Source organism: Rhea americana, unplaced genomic scaffold (assembly GCF_003343005.1).
Source record: "Rhea americana isolate MKP2758 unplaced genomic scaffold, rheAme1 scaffold_91, whole genome shotgun sequence".
NCBI lineage: Eukaryota > Metazoa > Chordata > Aves > Rheiformes > Rheidae > Rhea > Rhea americana.
The window spans coordinates 1,264,585-1,281,578 of NW_028187100.1; the positions used below are offsets into that span (position 1 = coordinate 1,264,585).

A 16,994-nucleotide genomic window follows, 5' to 3' on the forward strand; every position below is an offset into this window, starting at 1 on the left:
AGAGAGAGAGAGAGAGAGAGATTCCCTTATGGAAAAATTGTTCTACATGTTTTACCTCCATATAATCAAAAAAGTAAGAAAATAGATCAGTTATGGTTCTTTTATCCCTAATTTTACTCTAATAGTTTTTCCACATTTGTACTTTATTAATATACAATAAAACTATTCCTAAACCACCTAAGTATCTTAAAAGAAAATCATTACGTCTCCACCCAGTCATATTTTATAGTTTTTCCCTACTCTGCCTTTTAAAATCAACCATTCCTCATTTATTTCTGTTCCATAGCTTCTTTCACCCTGATCAACATGAATTCATATGGGCAGCAAACCTAGCCATCTATCTACTCAGAGAAAGGAAAAAGGACCTGTCTTTCATGGTAATTCCAGGAGAACTTTTAAGCAACCTAGAACAATAATGATGCTAAAACAAGTGGTCTTTCCCACACCTATTGCCTGCTACATATTTGTTCTTGCCCCCAAGCCACCTCCTTTGCTTGTGCCAGCACAAGCTTTTATGAGATTGTATAGCAAGTCAACCTGGGACACTGATCCGAGTTAAAAACTAGATTCTTCCTGCCGTTGGTTACCTTCATCAGCTCCTTTATTTCTACTGGATGGGCTACCATATAAACACTGTCACCAGCACAGAAGAGAGCAGAAGGGGGGGGGGGAGCAGAAGAGAGCAGTCAGGAGCACACCTTTTTTTTCTACCCCCTCCTCTCAATTGCTGTGCTGGCTAAAGTGCACATGAAATTCTGCTGTTAGAAGCAAGATGTAAAATCACATTAGAGATCTTCACAGCATTCCTGCAAGCATTCCAGTGTCTTACTTCAAAGAGAAAACAAAACCATTACAACCACTGTCTTGTTGACATACACAAGTAGCTTACTGTCAAAAGGCTTGTAATAGATACTGTGTAGCATATGACAAAATGATAAGCTTCAGCAGCTCTGGTCCAAGCTCCCCAGYAGAGGGCTAATTTTTCATCTCTTAGAATACGGTAAGGAAAGTCCAGGCAGAAAGACTGAAGTATGTATTACCGAAGTACAGCATAAAAAACTGACTTTAAGATTAAGAGACAACAGTTCATTAATTGTGGACCAATGGATCTTTAGCAGTTACTCCCACTAAAATAATTCCTGTACTACTTTAGACTCAGTGCTAACATTTTAGCAACAGATGTTTTTAAGCATGAAATTTCTAGATATCTTACACTAATAAATATGAGATGGTCTCTGATAAACATGCCACACAAACCACTAAACCTCTTTTCCTAACCTTTGATACAGATTTTTGTTTCTGAACTYCAAATCTTCTCTAATTTGCAAGCAGTTGATTACAAAAATATAGCAAGAACAAGCATTTCTTACTCCAYTTAGTACTGAAATGTTACATAGAAATAGCAGATGTTAGGGATAACATGCTAATCTGATCCTAGAAAAAAGAAAAGGAATAAGTTTTTCATTTAAACTTTAAACAAATTTAAGTAACGCATCAGAAAAAACAGACTAAACTGATCAACTTGCAGTATGGATTATTTTTGCTGAAAATATTAAGTGTTAATCTTGAAGCCTTACATAGCTTTACCTTGCAACATTAGACAGGTCAAGGTGTTTCTGAACTTCCAGCAACACCTCTCGAAAGAAACGTAAACGTTTTTCCTCAAACTGCTGACACTGTTCAAATACCTGCTCCATGTTTTCCATATATTGAGGAGTAGCGTTATCTAATTCTTTCAGTGATTTTTCGTATTTTTCTTTTGTCTGTTTGGAGGGGGAGAAAAAAAAAGTTAGTAACTTATTACTAACATACATATTGGATTGATCAACACAGTAATGGTCAAAGTCCAGACCRGGTAGCTCCTAAACTCTGTTCTCCTTTTGTGATCATAGCATCCAGGCTGGATCATGACAAGAGTTATCTAACAAAACAGCAGGAAAGTTACAGTAAACTTCTAAGCCATTTCTCTGGCTTTTTAAAAGAAAGCATGACAAATGTTAATGTAATACTAAAGATTAAAAAAGAAAAAGAAAGGAGCCACAGAATAAATCATAGCAGGCAGTCTTTCAGGTTACATAGCTCTGATTTAAAGTTCTCCAAACAATTTCAAAGTGCTAGCTTTCTCCCCTTGAGCAATTTACAGTTCACTACAAGTTACAAACGAGGCAGTGGAAGGAACTGTCCCTGCAAAAATCAATCATAAGCCCTATGAACTCAGCTAACTAGCTGAATCTGAGATTCTAGATATTTATAGAAATAGTTCAAGGACATTAATTGAAAGATCCCACCCAATGTAACATTGGCCTTCAAAATCACCCGCACACCCACACACACTAAACCAAAAAAACCCGCCACCACCCACACAGCCCAAACCAAAACCACTCAAATACAGAACAGCATCTCAAAGGAAAGACATCCCTTTGAAAAGGAATTTTTTCCTCCCCACACAAGAAAGATCTCTTGGTAGCAGCCAGCTAAAGAAATAAATCAAAGTGGGCAATAAAATTTCCACAAATTCATTTACTTATTTAAATAGATTGTATCGACTTACTTTCTTTAAAATAAAGAAATGAAAAAAAATGCAAACACCTATGCCACAACCACACATTCTGCAGGTCAAAAATGATTACAAATTCAGACATTGTCAGCCAGCTGACAACACAGCCTCTAAAACGAAGTAACTCAAACTTCATTAACTCCAACAAGTAATGAACTCTGTCCTGGAAGCTCCCTCTCTTACTCTGCTTCCTTGCCTGCTGAAAGCACTTACGTGAAGTAGAGGTAATATATTACCGTTTCCTCGCACAAGAACAACTTTGCAACAATGAATGCTTTTGAGAAAACTCCMCATTCTGGCGTAGGACCATAACTGAAAATGAACTGCACAGCACTCCACAGCACATTCCACAACACAAATAATTCCACTCCTCCCGAATTCTCTCCCCCCAAAAACAAATAAAACAAACCATGACATACAAAACTTAAAATATGCACAAGCTACATTTAAAAAGGCCCCTCATGAACAGTATGTTAGCATGCAATATACCTTCAGTACATCTTGTTTGCTTCTTTCTACTTTGTCTTGTAATTTCTTAAGTTGCTCAGGATTCAGTGCTGGGTCTGCTTTGCTGTTTGTTTCTCTGGATATAGCCAGTTTCTCCTCTTTGCAGGCTGCATGGTATGCTTTCTTTGCAGCTTCCACCTACAAAGAAAATTTGAATCTTTGCATCTGGTACAGTTTATAAAACAACCACTAACTGAATTTCTTAGCCTTATAATCACATTACAGTGAAGGAAATGCCACGTTTTGTTTCAAGATTTTTTTTTTCTTAATGGAAAACATTTATTTTAGGCCAAGTAATGAACAATACACAAGGATCAATGTGAGGAAATTAATGAAGTACTTTGAATCTCAGTATTCTCTCACCATACAAGAAATTTAACTCACACAGTTTAGACAAACATGGAAACAGACTCAAGGAAAGGTCTAGAGAAAGTTCCAAACAAACATTTTGTCATGCTCATGGTCCCCTGCTTCTCTTCTTCTACAAATCTGTTTTAAGAATACTACTACATGACAAGGGAAAAGAACTCACAGACAATTTTTCCCCGTTTATTTTTTAAACATATCATAACTTTCAAATGCAGGAAATCAGATACTGTTAAAATGATAAGAGTAGCCACTTTTTCCCCAGATTTCCATTGAAGTCACCAAGATCTGAAGAGACCAAGAGAAAGTATTTATTTTCAGAACAGGACAGAAAGCAAGAGATCTTTTTGAGAAAGGAGGATCCAGCAGAGAGAATAGGGAGCTTACTCCCCTACAAGAATTTGAGACATTAGTATATTGTAACATAGGATATCTAATACATAATCTACTGCTGTACCTCTTTCAGCTTTTTTGCCCAGGGTTTCTGAGCTTTCCTAAATCCATCTTCTGCTTCTTTGGTTTCCTTAAATCCTCCCATCATTTGCTTATGAAAGGCTTCCTTCTGCCAGTTCTTGATTTTTTCAAAGTCTTCATTCATCAGTGAACCTTTTACTTCTAGATGTAGTTCACTCACTTTTTCAGCTTCTGACATAAAAGCACACCAAGCCCTTTCTACTGTTCCATACTGTGGGCCTAAACACAACAGAAAGTGTCATTCTCAATAACCATCACCCACATGGAACTTTATTCCCAAGAAACTACCTTAAACTATTGACTTGTATTTATTTTTAAACAGTAATTCCTAGATATTGGCACAGATCTAGAACAGATAACAGTTTCTTTTTACATAGATTTAGAGTTTCACAGATTCTTATACCAGAAGAGGCAATATTCACTTAGTCTGGCCTCCTTCCCATAGCATGATTCTTCTTTGAAGCTCTTCTTTGAACTGCTTTCAATTTCTCAACATCCTTTTTGAAGCATGGATAACAGGAAATGACAAACTACTACAGAATGTAGGAAACCAGGACTAAATTAGCCTTCCATTAAAATGATACCTCATTGCCTTATTACTGGTCTTCATCAGACACCACTGCCACCTATTATTCAGATATATTTTTCAAACTGTGTGCTCTATACCATTATTCATCTAGAAACAGCTAGTTCTCTAAAATTTAATTTTTGGCTACCTCAACACTGAAGGTAAGATGCATCTATTTTGGTAAGCAACAAGCAAGTCAGCAAAGGAGGGTTTGTTTGTTTGTCTTCTAATTATGAAAAACTCAGTCTTGGAAACACTACTTTGTCACACTACTGAGTCTTTCCAAGAACTCCATTATAGGCTAAAAAATTCAACTTTGCACTTACCAAAACAAAGATATTTAGAAAATATTTTATCCATTTGGAAAGAAAAACCTTTAAAAGCTAAAATTAAAAGAATGTATTTACCTTTTTCTACAAGCTGTTTCCATCTTTTTGCCCACTCTGTAAGCTGCTGAGCATAGACCTTCTCTATTCGTGCCCGTTCATGAATACAGTTCATGAGATCATTGCAAAGTCTGTGACCATCATCTATTCGTTTTACTGTCCGCTTGTAATTTCCAACCTATGAGGGAGACACACTTAGCAATTTATACTTGAATACTCTAAACCAAAAGCAAGATAAACCTCTAAGACAAATACTGAGGAGCAAGATAATCCTTTAACAGAAATTCATTAATTGTAACATACAGTATTTTAGATCTTAAAATATGGCTGCTTTACTTAAGATATTGAGAGTAGGTTGCAACATGATCTGCTTGGAAGATGCTGAAAGCCCCTTGCAACAAAGGCCACAAGTTTTCCTGCAGAAAAACCTACCTATTTTAAAAGCCAAAGCTAACCAGAGGACAGAGAGTTCAGTCAGTAATGCAGCAAAACCACTACAAAAGCTGTATTTTATTAGTCCTGCAATGCCATTATGAGTACAGTCATAATTGTTGTTAAACAATTGTTCTGCACTATTTTTGCTTAGCAATCCAAATATGTAACACAAATGCAGTATTTTCCTCTTTTATGCTTATGATAAAGTATTTAATACCTTAAACTTTACGTTAAATATTTAATTAATCTTTCTTTCAGGATTAAGAAAATTGCAGACATACAAAGGAGTATTGTGAAATCTAGATCAAACCTAACAATAGAGTTTTTGTTTAAGAATGCAGCATGGAAAAACACAACCACTGTACATACAGCAAAGACTGGATGTGCCCTACCATTAAATCCATGCTTCATTGCTGACAAACTAGATAGCAACTTATTCAAAAGTATACTGTGGAATTTAATATGGAAAGATACTGACAGTAATAACAGGGAGTTCCCATACCTGCCATCAATAGGCAGATAAACTCTAAGGAAAAAACCTCCACAGGCATTTGATGTAGACACTACAGAGGGATGAGGATATGGAGAAACATGCATGCTATGCAATAAACACCCATTCATTTTTTGTCTGCATCACTATGGAACCACTGATCTATATAATGGAAAAATTAAAGTAAATAAATAAAAAGGTTGATTCTGCTCTCAGAGGAACATTTCCACACATTTCAAGGTCAATCAGGTTGGCTTTTGTAAATATTAAACAAAGCATAAGACCTCCGTTAACAAAATTTGCACAGTCTATTAAATATTAAAGTCAACGTCTTATCTGCCCTAGCCACCTGACTGAAAAATAAAGATTAGCAGCAAGGCAGTAAGTGAACCACTCAAACGTTCAAAGCCTGTTTCTCATTTTTATGTTTGAATCAGATCTGATTCAGATCTGGAATACAGGAAGCTATCCAACTTTCAGGTTCACAGTTATTCAAAATTTTGTCAGCAGGCTTATTTGCAAATCTGCTTCAGAACAGCTCCTCAAAGTACAAAGGCTCTTTGTCAAAGCTGTCAGAAATCAGAACTTTTACAGACAGGTCAGTTCATAACACCAGTTTTTAAACAATGTCCTCAAAACACTCTTTTTTTTCTTTTTTCTTTTTTTTTTTTTTTTTTTCTTTTTTTTTTTTTTTTTTTTTTTTTTTTTTTTTTTTTTTTTTTTTTTTTTGATTTTAGGCTATATTCATTTCGATAGGTCAAAGAAACTTAGGTAACCTCCAGCACACATACAAATTAGCAGTAAGTGATTTGTCCGCATCTTGACCAAAAAAAATTTTTTAACATTAAATCACAATATAATTGAAGATGACAAGCTACTAGCATCATAAAGCAGCTGGCACTCTACAGATAGACAACCAATGCATCCATGCCAAAACACCTTTCATCTATTAACAAGGTGCACAAAAAATAGATAGTATATCCAAGAAAAACAGAGACACAACTATCGTATTCATATGTATTAAAAGCACTAGAAAAATTAAGCAATTCAAATAAAACTTCCTGAAGTATCTGGAAGGGCAAACTTTGTGCAACTATGAAAGCTTTAGATTAGCATCCATTTGTGTGTCTAGGTAAGTGCCCAGGGATTCAGGCCTCTAGCAGGAACATTTCCTYTGATAAATTTGCTCTACTAAATTAGCATTTTAAATGCTAATCCTGAATAGGAGCTGGCTGCCTCATGATATTTCTTCTATTTTCATTTTGAGTCATTTGAGCAAGTTCTCACCATGTGGTAATAGTCAACAGTTGCCAAGCCTCGGGCAGGTATGCAGAGGACAAAAATAAGCTAAGTTATTATGGTCCGCTCAATTCGCTATTCATCAGCCTTCTGGTGCATAAGGCCACTTTTAAAAAACTGCATGTAAAGTAGAGATGATTCACTCACTTCATTGCAGACCATGACCATCTCCCGCTCCAGAGGAAACCAGCATCATACTTAAGAATAAATATAAGGAAGAACCAGGCTAAAATACTAGAAAACCACCACCTTATATTCCAAATAGTCTTGTATACTAGCAATTTCAAAAAAAAAAAAAAAAAAAAAAAAAAAAAGACCACCACTCAACACGTACACCAAGATGACCCCCCTAGACTTGCATCATAAATCATGTTACATATCGCACTACATATCACCTTTAAATTTCATGCTCTATGATGACTTCTAGAATTTTGGAAATTCAGCATTTTTCTGTAATTGGCTTCATAACACACAGAACATGAGTTATATACTTGGCATTTAACATTTAAAAAGCACAATGCTTTATTAAATAAAATCTAAAAAGCAGGAAGCAATTTCCCTAGTCTTGTGTTCACCTGTGAGAAATGACTGCTACAATGTATTTACAGGACAAAACTTGCTTGTGGGATGCAGAGAAGCATACTGAATTACTTAATTCAGTAAATAAGTTTTCATCCTAAATAAACCAAGTTCCTCAAGCAGGTATTTATAAGCAATTATTTAGAATAGTTTCATACTAAAATTACAAATGGTTCACATCAAGTTTAAGCAGTCATTCAAGTTAAGCTTTTGGTGCTGTAGATCACCTACTCCCAGACTTTTCACACCAAGGTGCCCTTCTGACAGGTCTGAGCCTCTCAAGGTATATTACGCATTAAAGAAAAAAGTCTACTTTCTCCAGTGAGCCGCTCACTTAAGTACATAATACTGACATTTCATAAGCAGCTGTTTTGCAAAGGTCTCTGCTTATTTTACATACATACACACACTCTGAGCCTTGGCCTTTTTTTTTTTTTTAATATGTATTCATTCAGTCACTCTATTCGGGTACATGTGCATGCACCAATGTCCATTTTGAATACATGGTTTACTCTACTTACACATCCTTCCTTCCCCTGGGAGTCCTAGATACAAAGACAGGGAATACTGGTATCTAAATCAAAAGAGCAGCAGCAAAATGCGTATGGGTGTCTAAGGAAGGAATAAGTGGAAGAAAGCAAATGTTGCTCCAGTCTTCAAAGAGGGCTGGGAGGAGGACCGAGGGAACTACAGGCCAGTCAGTGTCACCTCCATCTCCTGGAAAGATGATGGAGCAGCTAATTCTGGGTGTCATTTCTAGGCACACGAAGGCCAAGAAGGTGACGGGGAGTAGCCAGCATGGATTCACAAAGGGGAAAATCATGTTTAGCCAACTTGATAGCCTTCTGTGATGGCATGACTGGCTGGGTACATGAGGGCAGAGCAGTGGATATTGTCTACCTTGACTGGAGGAAGGTTTTTGACACTGTCTCCCATAACATCCTCCTAGGCAAGYTGATGAAGCATGGGCTAAGTGAGCAGTGACACGGACTTAGAACCGGCTGAATGGCAGAGCTCGAAGGGTTGTGATCTGTGGCACAAAGTCCAGTTGGAGGCCAGTCACAAGCAGTATACCCCCGGGGTCAATATTGGGTCCAATCCTGTTCAACTTAAGTCAATGACCTGGACAGAATGCACCCTCAGCGAATTTGCAGACGATACAGAATTGGGAGGAGTGTCTGATATATCAGAGGATTGTGCTGCCACTCAGAGGGACCTTGACAGTCTGCAGAAATGGGCAGAGGGGAACCTCATGAAGCTACATAAATGGAAGTGCAGAGTCTTGCACCTGGAGAAGAACAGATCTATGCACCACTACAAGCTGGGGACCAACCTGCAGGAAAGCAGCTCTGCCGAGAAGGACCTGGGGTCCTGGTGGACAAGTTGGATATGGGTCAGCAATGAATCCTTGTGGCCAAGGTGGCCAATGTATCCTGGAAGAGCACTGCCAGTAGGTCAAGGGAGATGATCCCTCCCATCATCTCAGCCCTCATGAGGCCAGACCTGGAGTGCTGGGTCCAGTTCTGGGCTCTGTAAAATAACACGCATGGGTCTGCTAGAGTCCAGCAAAGGACCACAAAGATGATGAAAGTACCAGAGCATCTTGCATCTGAGGAGAGGCTTGAGAGAGCTGAGATTGTTCAGCTTAGAGAAGAGAAGCTCAGGCCAGGGGGATCTTAGCAATGCATAGGTATCTGAAGGGAGGGTGTAAAGAGGATGGGGCCAAACTGTCTTCAGTGCTGCTCAGTGATAAGACAAGAGGCAACAAGCACAACCGAAACACAAAAAGTTCCATGTGAATATGAGGAAAAACTTATTTACTATGAGGGTGCCTTAAGCACTACAACAGGTTGCCCCAAGGAGATTGTGGAGGGGACAAGATTTATAATCACCCAGTCTCAGAGATGCTCAAAAGCATCTGGACATAGTCCTGGGCAGCCTGCACTAGGTCACCCTGTTTGAGCAGGGGAGTTGGACTAGATGATTTCCAGAGGCCCCTTCCAACCTCAACCATTCTGTGATTAATGTGAAATAAAGTACACACAAGGAGTATACAAGTCACGGCTGGATATGTTTAAAACTTCACTCTGGAACCTGCTTACAACGAAAGCTTCCTGCTTCAGCTCAGCCCAAATCAGCATCTTTCTGCTCCCCCCTTGCCTTATCTTCTATCTGTATCTCTCAGCCTAAAACCCAGAATGACTTCTGGCTTTCATCTCCTCCTCCGCTCTCCAAGAATCCCTTCCTTCTTGTCTGAAGCATTGAACTTGACTGTGCTGAGGACTCCATGACACAACGAGGCTCTCTTTGTAGATGGAGTTCACAGGACACGGCAATAGCAAGGAGTTCTTAGAAGATGAGAGCTCCAGGATACAATACATCCAAGTAGGACCCGACAAAAGCAGGATCAGTCTTGGGAAAACAGAATTGGGTGTGTGACAAATGTCTCAAGCAAGACTGAGGAGGACACGTAAACCCTTTCAACACAGCCCTTCAAAAGCTGCCTTGCAGTCAACCTGAAGGAGGCTACACTGGACCTCTGTCCYACTTGAGAAAAATTAAGGTATTAGTGGTAATTGCACACAACTAGAAGAGGGGCCACACTGAAACCAAGTAGAAACACTTGCTTATGAGCAATCAAATGCAATTAATTTCAAAACGCCACAGGGGATTACTACCACAGTTTAAAACAGGGGTGTTTTTCCTGGGTGAATGTGTGCATATATTCCCACTGCTGAACAGCTTAATGAACAACAATAGCCTCAAAAGTATCTAAATTTGCAATTTGGTATTATTTTTAATATAACAATGCTTTTCAAATCAAAATATTTCATAGTGTTTAATGTAACTGAAGTAATTTAAAATTGAATTCACAAGCTTGTACACAAGCACAAAGTCTAGTAAAATTATTTAAAAGACCTTCTTTGCCAGTAAATTGGTTTAATTCCTACAGTGAAAACAATAGTTGAAAATGGCATTTAAAGTTACAGACACTACTATATCAACATTTTGAAAAAAAAAAACGAATGTGCAGTCTGCCACCCTAGGTGGTGGCAGAGGATTCTTCTACGTACAAGGCAGTACCCCTGTACAAAGTATTTAAGGAATGCAGACAAGTATACGGAGAATTCTAGTATTCTAGCTATGAGCTTTAGAAACTGTAGGTAAGTTAAAACAATTAAACACTACATGAAAACACACTATAAAGAGTCAGAATTCTGGAAAAAATAGTATATTGTTTTTAAGAGTCAAATTTCTTCATTTTCAGGGATAAACCGTAAAAATTCTGCAGTGTTTCACCCTCCCCCCCATCAACGATAAGTATTTGTGCCAAAACCAAAAGGGATAAATTCTATTATCTGTAGGAATTGACCGGGAAAAAAGCTTCAGTCAGAGCTACATTTACATAGGGCTGAGACTTTACCCTGCAATTCTGAGCTTTCTGGATTAACACTGTTCGTTTGTACATGAGCATATAATTTCAGTAGTTTAAAAGTTACTTTCTGATCATTCTTTCAGGTTACTTCTTGTTACACAGATGACAAGACATACATTTCCTTGCCTTGCAAATAAAACATTCATTGGAAGGTAATGGTATAAGATTGTCATGGTCTATACAATTTCAAGAACAGCAAAATACATTTAAACAGAAGATACTTAGAACTGTATCGTTTTTATTTTCATCAACATTTCACCAGTCTAAAGAGACATTTTATTACATGAAATCAAATTAAGTTTCTGCTCAGCCTCACCTGCATGAAACACTTTGTAAGTAAATACCCCAAATGAGCAGTTTACGTTTTTTTTACCTTCAAAATACTATTATAAAAGCCATTTTCTTGATTCACTGATGTTTTAACTGTATTGCTCCTCCCTGTTGTTTCATAAATCTAGTTCCCCTTTTCCGCTGCAATACTTAACTTTGATACTAATAAACATCAATTGATCCCATTTTATCCCATTTATCTCTTACAGGCCCTGCAAATGCCTTCAGATCTCCATTCTGCTTTCCTGTTCAGTTTAAAAAGCAGGGGGGGGGGGGAAGGGAAGGGATTCCTTCATATTTTGATATTTCTTCACATACATGAATACAGCACACAAACCATCTCAAACCTTTCCTTGAAGCTAAGATTTAAAGAATCTGTAATAACCACAGAAACAAACACACAATGATTAGGCATTTAGTATTGTTTAGTTACCAGCCCAGTCATTCTTCCCTTGTGGCCACCCACACACTAATGTAGCCAAATCCTGGCACTGATACAGTACTTAGGTGGAATATTTGATAGTTTACAACCTCCTTGTTTTCATTTTCAAAGCATTTAGGGCAACGGGAGACCCTTTAACCACCCATGCTCCTTACCTCAACTAATAAAACAKTTTTTTGGTGAACTTATGTATCTAGATAAAAGTATGTGAAGAGTTAAACAATTAACTTTTTTTTCTGGTACACTGATTGAAAATTAAGAGTGTTTTACTTCACTAGTGTCACAGGAAGTAGCAAATGTTTAACTACTGCTAAACTCCAGTCAATTAATTCTAGTARTATATCCTAGTAATCGTTACAACCACAAATATTACAGGTGTTAACAAATGCCTGAAGTAAGAGTTGATGTTAATTCTTTCTCCATGCTTCCCTATCTTATTCATAACTATTCAGCCTTTATGCACTGGAATCATTTGAAAGAAGCTAGGTTTCCGTATCTCAGAAGTCACGATAACATACAACAGCTTTTACTGGCAATTATTCAGAGCATGAAATGCACAATACTGAGTTCTGAAAGCTCCTAGTCAAAGCAACACATCCTCATGACTAGGGAAGCTCTCACTTTTCACCACAGTTCCATCCAACGATGGATACAGTTTGCTTCTAGTTATGTCAACCCAGAAGTTTCCAAATATTTCAACTAGTTTTAATTTTTATAATCCCAAAAGCTACAATGTACAGGCCTCCTCAGAATAAACATGCAGAATGAATAGATTAAAGGCATATTTGAAACCCAATATAAAATTTTCATATGTGCATTGAACTTCTGTGCAGACCTAAAGTATTGTTTGCAGATACAAAGAACTTTAATGGTATGTAACTAGTGCATGCACAGTCCAAAAAAGTATTTATAAGCACTAGCTCTGTGTATCTAACTTTCATAAATTTACCCCATTCAAATCCATCATTGAATGAAAGGAAAATCCTGATAAAGCTCTTAAACCCACAAAGTGTACCAGCATATCAATAAACAAATATCTGGCAAGATAAATGGAAAATAAATGGAAAACACTACTTTGCTCAGCGCTAGAAGAATACACAAATATATACAGGAGGTATGACAAGAATCTACTATACAGAGTCCAAATATAATGCATGGTTTGTCAGAGAAATATCCTAGATCAGCTGCCTCTGCTACTGTCCAAAGTGCTTTGGTTTGGAAGGATTGGTTCTTTCAGGAAGGATGGCAATGCATATGATGGCCAAATTTGATCCACCCAGACTGGATAGAGGACCAACCTCCCCTTCCTGAATCCTGAAAGTCTTTTCTTCCCAGTGGGCATCTCAAACACTTACTTCAAAACACAGTGAACAGCAATGGGCTGAGCACCTCAAAACACATACCAAGTTCTTCACCCAAGGGAGTCAGACACACTGCTTCCTAATAGTTTAGAAGCTGTCCAAAATACCTGCCTTTGTCTGGATAAAGTAGGTGTTTTCATACTACATCTAAGCACCCCTACAATAAATGGAGAGGTCTCCACATAGTTCATACTAGCACAAAGTAAGGAAGGGTAAGGGCTCTCAGCTACGATAAGCGGCATGGTCTGGGAGGGACCTCTGGCTCATTCAAAAGAGGAAATGTTTCCACAGGCAGGGTAGTTGCTCATTTTGATGCCTTACCTTTACAAGATATAAATACATTTCCACTTCGATCTCCAGGAAAACTTACTCATCACCTTTCCAGCCTTCACAACTGACTCAGTGAACAGCAGCATTGGTCTCAGCTTGCTCAAGGCATTATTCTTTTAATACGACCATATAGTGATTAKCAAGCATAAGATCAGGGCTTGATTAACAAAACGGGCTTTCTACTTACTAGTCTACCGAACTTTTTGTGTGGATTCCATTATTATCTTAGTAAAATACAGTCAATGGTGTCAAAATTTAGCACAAAGTTGGAACAAAACAGGTTTGCCACAGTGTACCTGGATGCAAAGAAGTGGCATGAATGACTATATCAAACTTCAGTGTATTTACAGCAGTCATGGAAGTGTTAAGAGTCCCGAGGATAGATTGGGAAGGGGGGAATCCATAGTTTACCAAATTAAACATCAGGCCTCAACTTTTACATCTTCTCTAGGGAAAAAAAAAAAAAACTCACTGCCGCATTTTTAGTTCAACCAGCCAAAAGCTTGGGCTTTTGAATTCTTTCCATCCTCCTCACCACTGGCATTCAGCAGGTCATTCTGCTCTTGGCTGTCAGCAACACCCTTTGATTATCTGAAGCATGCTGTCSTTGCCAGCTACGTAAAGCAGATGAAGGAATTCTTTCTTAAAGCATATAAAGAAGATTCCTCTGTGTTTAAAAATCCTGCATCCAGAGAGCGCTGTGAGCCTAGCTGGATACATCAAGGTACACTGATATTTGTTAGATAAGAAACAAAAACCTTCTTTTCCATTCTTCAGGTAGATCAGGGCACTGTTACAACTGAAACTTTAATGAAGTCTTCCATTATTGTTGCAATTATCAATCAGAATTTTTTGGTTTTTTGTAACCCCTGGCCCTCTAAGCAAACTTTCATGAAGATGTGTAGGCAATTCTCTCAGCCTCCTAGTATATGTTATTTTGAAGAACATGCAGATAAGTTAGAGGAAAAACTCCTATTCTCCTGAAAGGATGGATTTCTTATCCTACTAGAAGTTAGGAGACTAAACTACAGCTAAAAATGTAGCTAAACCGTGAAAACTCGTTCTCAATTTATATAGCTGTGACAATTGCTTCTGCTTCTATTTCTGGCTGAAAGAGGGTATGTACTTCTGAAAGCTTTTTTTTTTTTTTCCCAATGATACCAGCTGGTCTTATACAAGATACTACCTATTTCTAAGCCTTGTCCTACCCATGTTCATGGATCATCATGGCTACAGAAAGCCTGCTCCCAAAAGGACAAATCAAAACAGGAACTTCTTTGGTTCTGATTCAACTTGAAAAGTATTTCCCAGCCACAACACTGTTAATGAACTTGATTACTTACTACATAAGCATTGTTAGTAGAGATAACAGCCTTTAAAAGAAATTAACTACTATTTATAATGGATTTCAAGCATTGAGCTTGACACTCAATTTGCAACAGAAAATGCAAGACCTGGAAATGTTTGTGTTGATAGTATCGATACTGTAATTTAATCAAAAAACCCTATGTTTCATTGCTAAACTACTCTACACTGAACTCCTTGGTCAGTGTACGTGTATGTACACAGACAGCAAAGTTACAGCAGGAAGTTTATAGTATACGGCTGAGAAGTACTAGAGTCACACTCTTAATGAGATCAAACTGCCACTAATCATCTTTGTAATAAGGAACCCTAACAAAAGGCAGCGACAATCCAGGAGAGAGAAGCCAAWCACTCCTTGAGCCAGAAGAGTGACACCAACAAAAAGAAGCGTTCTGGTTCCCAAAGGCGACAATGCATGAAATTTGTTTCCTTCAAAGGCAATGGCAAAAGGTTTTTAAAATGATTTATTAAAATGTTAACAAGCACAGTTCTTACTATAAGCTCAACAGAAAGCATTCAARAAAACAGCATTACACGTCAAAAAATAAAAAGCAAGCTTAAACATGTTTTTTCACAGTAAGTTCTTAAGATATGTCTCACACACAACCACCTCACTTTTTCCCAAATGCCTCTCAAGATGTGCTTTACAGTCAAAGGTAAATAAATATGAGCTACTTTGGAGCATAAGGGAACAAACTCAAAAGCTAAGGCACTGTCAGACTCTCTTCTGCTCCAAGGCCAAGTTTGAACACATTCACTGCTTTCAGCTGTGGCAGTAATGCACAGGAAAGAAGTTTTTAAACAAACTGCAGGCAGAGTCTCTAAAAACAAAGAAAACATCTGTCACATCTAACATCTTTAAAACTTCCATCCAAATAGAAAGGGTGCAAATGACAAATCTGCAGTAATGGTACAACTTCCAAATTGATTTAGAATACTTTAATTCTTGTTATCCAAGACAGTATTCCAAAGACACTGCATCTTCAAGTCAGGTTAAATTATATCTATTTATATTTARTTAATTATCTAGTTTGAGAAAGATTAATTATTTCTCATGGTTTGGATCTATTTTTCCAAACAAGGACTCGTTTGAAGCTTAAACTAAAACTTGCCCCCTTTTCAATAATGTCTGAATCAATTTTTTCATTTCTGAAGGTTGCCATCTTGAATTAATCGAGAGTATTAAGTTCCAAATTTGCAGCAGCAAAACCTTCTCTTATTAGTTCCTGAGCTCAAGAGTAGTTTGTTTTATCATTTTGTCAAGCATCTCTATAGAACCATGAAGCTTTAGTCGAATGGTACATTATGCCAAGATACTGCTTTGTCTAGCTAAACTGCTACGCAGCTTGATCATTTACTTGAGAAGTTCTACAAACACTAATCAGAAGTATTTACAAATCAAAATACATTCCAGCCTAGCATCAGCAATGCATGTCCAATTACAATTGCCCTCACAGAAATGGAGAGAAGAAGGGTGCACAAGTCAAACTTTCTGGAAGAAAGCAAACACTCCCAAACGTTTCTACAATCAAAGGTAAACTGCAACACAGCACTGCTTTAGGTGCTTTCATTACTTCAAGCTTTTTTTCAGTATAAGAATAAAAAAAGTTTCACTGTCACATGACACTGTGTACAACTATGCTTATGAAATACACATCAGTTCCCCATTAGTCATAATTGCCACTACAATAGGGCATTGGCAAGACTGCTACTCTTAAATAGTTTAACAYTCAGTAATAAGAAGTTGTCCTATGATAAGGATCAGAGCAAAAATCCCATCCAGTTTGCTTAATGGATTGTCTCAGTTATTTCCACTGAGAGAAAAGTTTATATACTGTTTATCTGTGAGGTTTGTAAACTAGTTTATTCCCTGATCAAGTTATATGGGCTTCTGTTAATTACCAACTACAGCATGTACACTGTATGGGGAAAGTTTGTTATTATATTAATCCTTCCTGTCAATAGGTTAGTATTGCTGTAAAGCATTTATGTTATTTATACCACAGTATTCCATTTCATTATTTAGTTCAAGGTATTTTAGCATATCCATAAAAGTTCCATCTCTGCAG

The 16,994-nt window shown here is 37.5% G+C and overlaps 1 protein-coding gene across 7 annotated transcripts in view; it reads right to left on the reverse strand.

Annotated features, from left to right (window-relative positions):
- PACSIN2 (protein kinase C and casein kinase substrate in neurons 2) overlaps window positions 1-16,994 on the reverse strand; it is a 67,708-nt gene that overhangs the window by 11,835 nt on the left and 38,879 nt on the right. For all 7 annotated transcript variants that reach the window (XM_085324484.1, XM_085324478.1, XM_085324479.1 and 4 more), the window contains 4 exons: window positions 4,880-5,036; window positions 3,888-4,123; window positions 3,047-3,202; window positions 1,588-1,763 (listed from right to left, as the gene is read on the reverse strand). In XM_085324484.1, coding sequence (XP_085180610.1) covers window positions 1,588-1,763; window positions 3,047-3,202; window positions 3,888-4,123; window positions 4,880-5,036 — 725 coding nt within the window. The remainder of the gene's footprint in view (window positions 1-1,587; window positions 1,764-3,046; window positions 3,203-3,887; window positions 4,124-4,879; window positions 5,037-16,994) is intronic.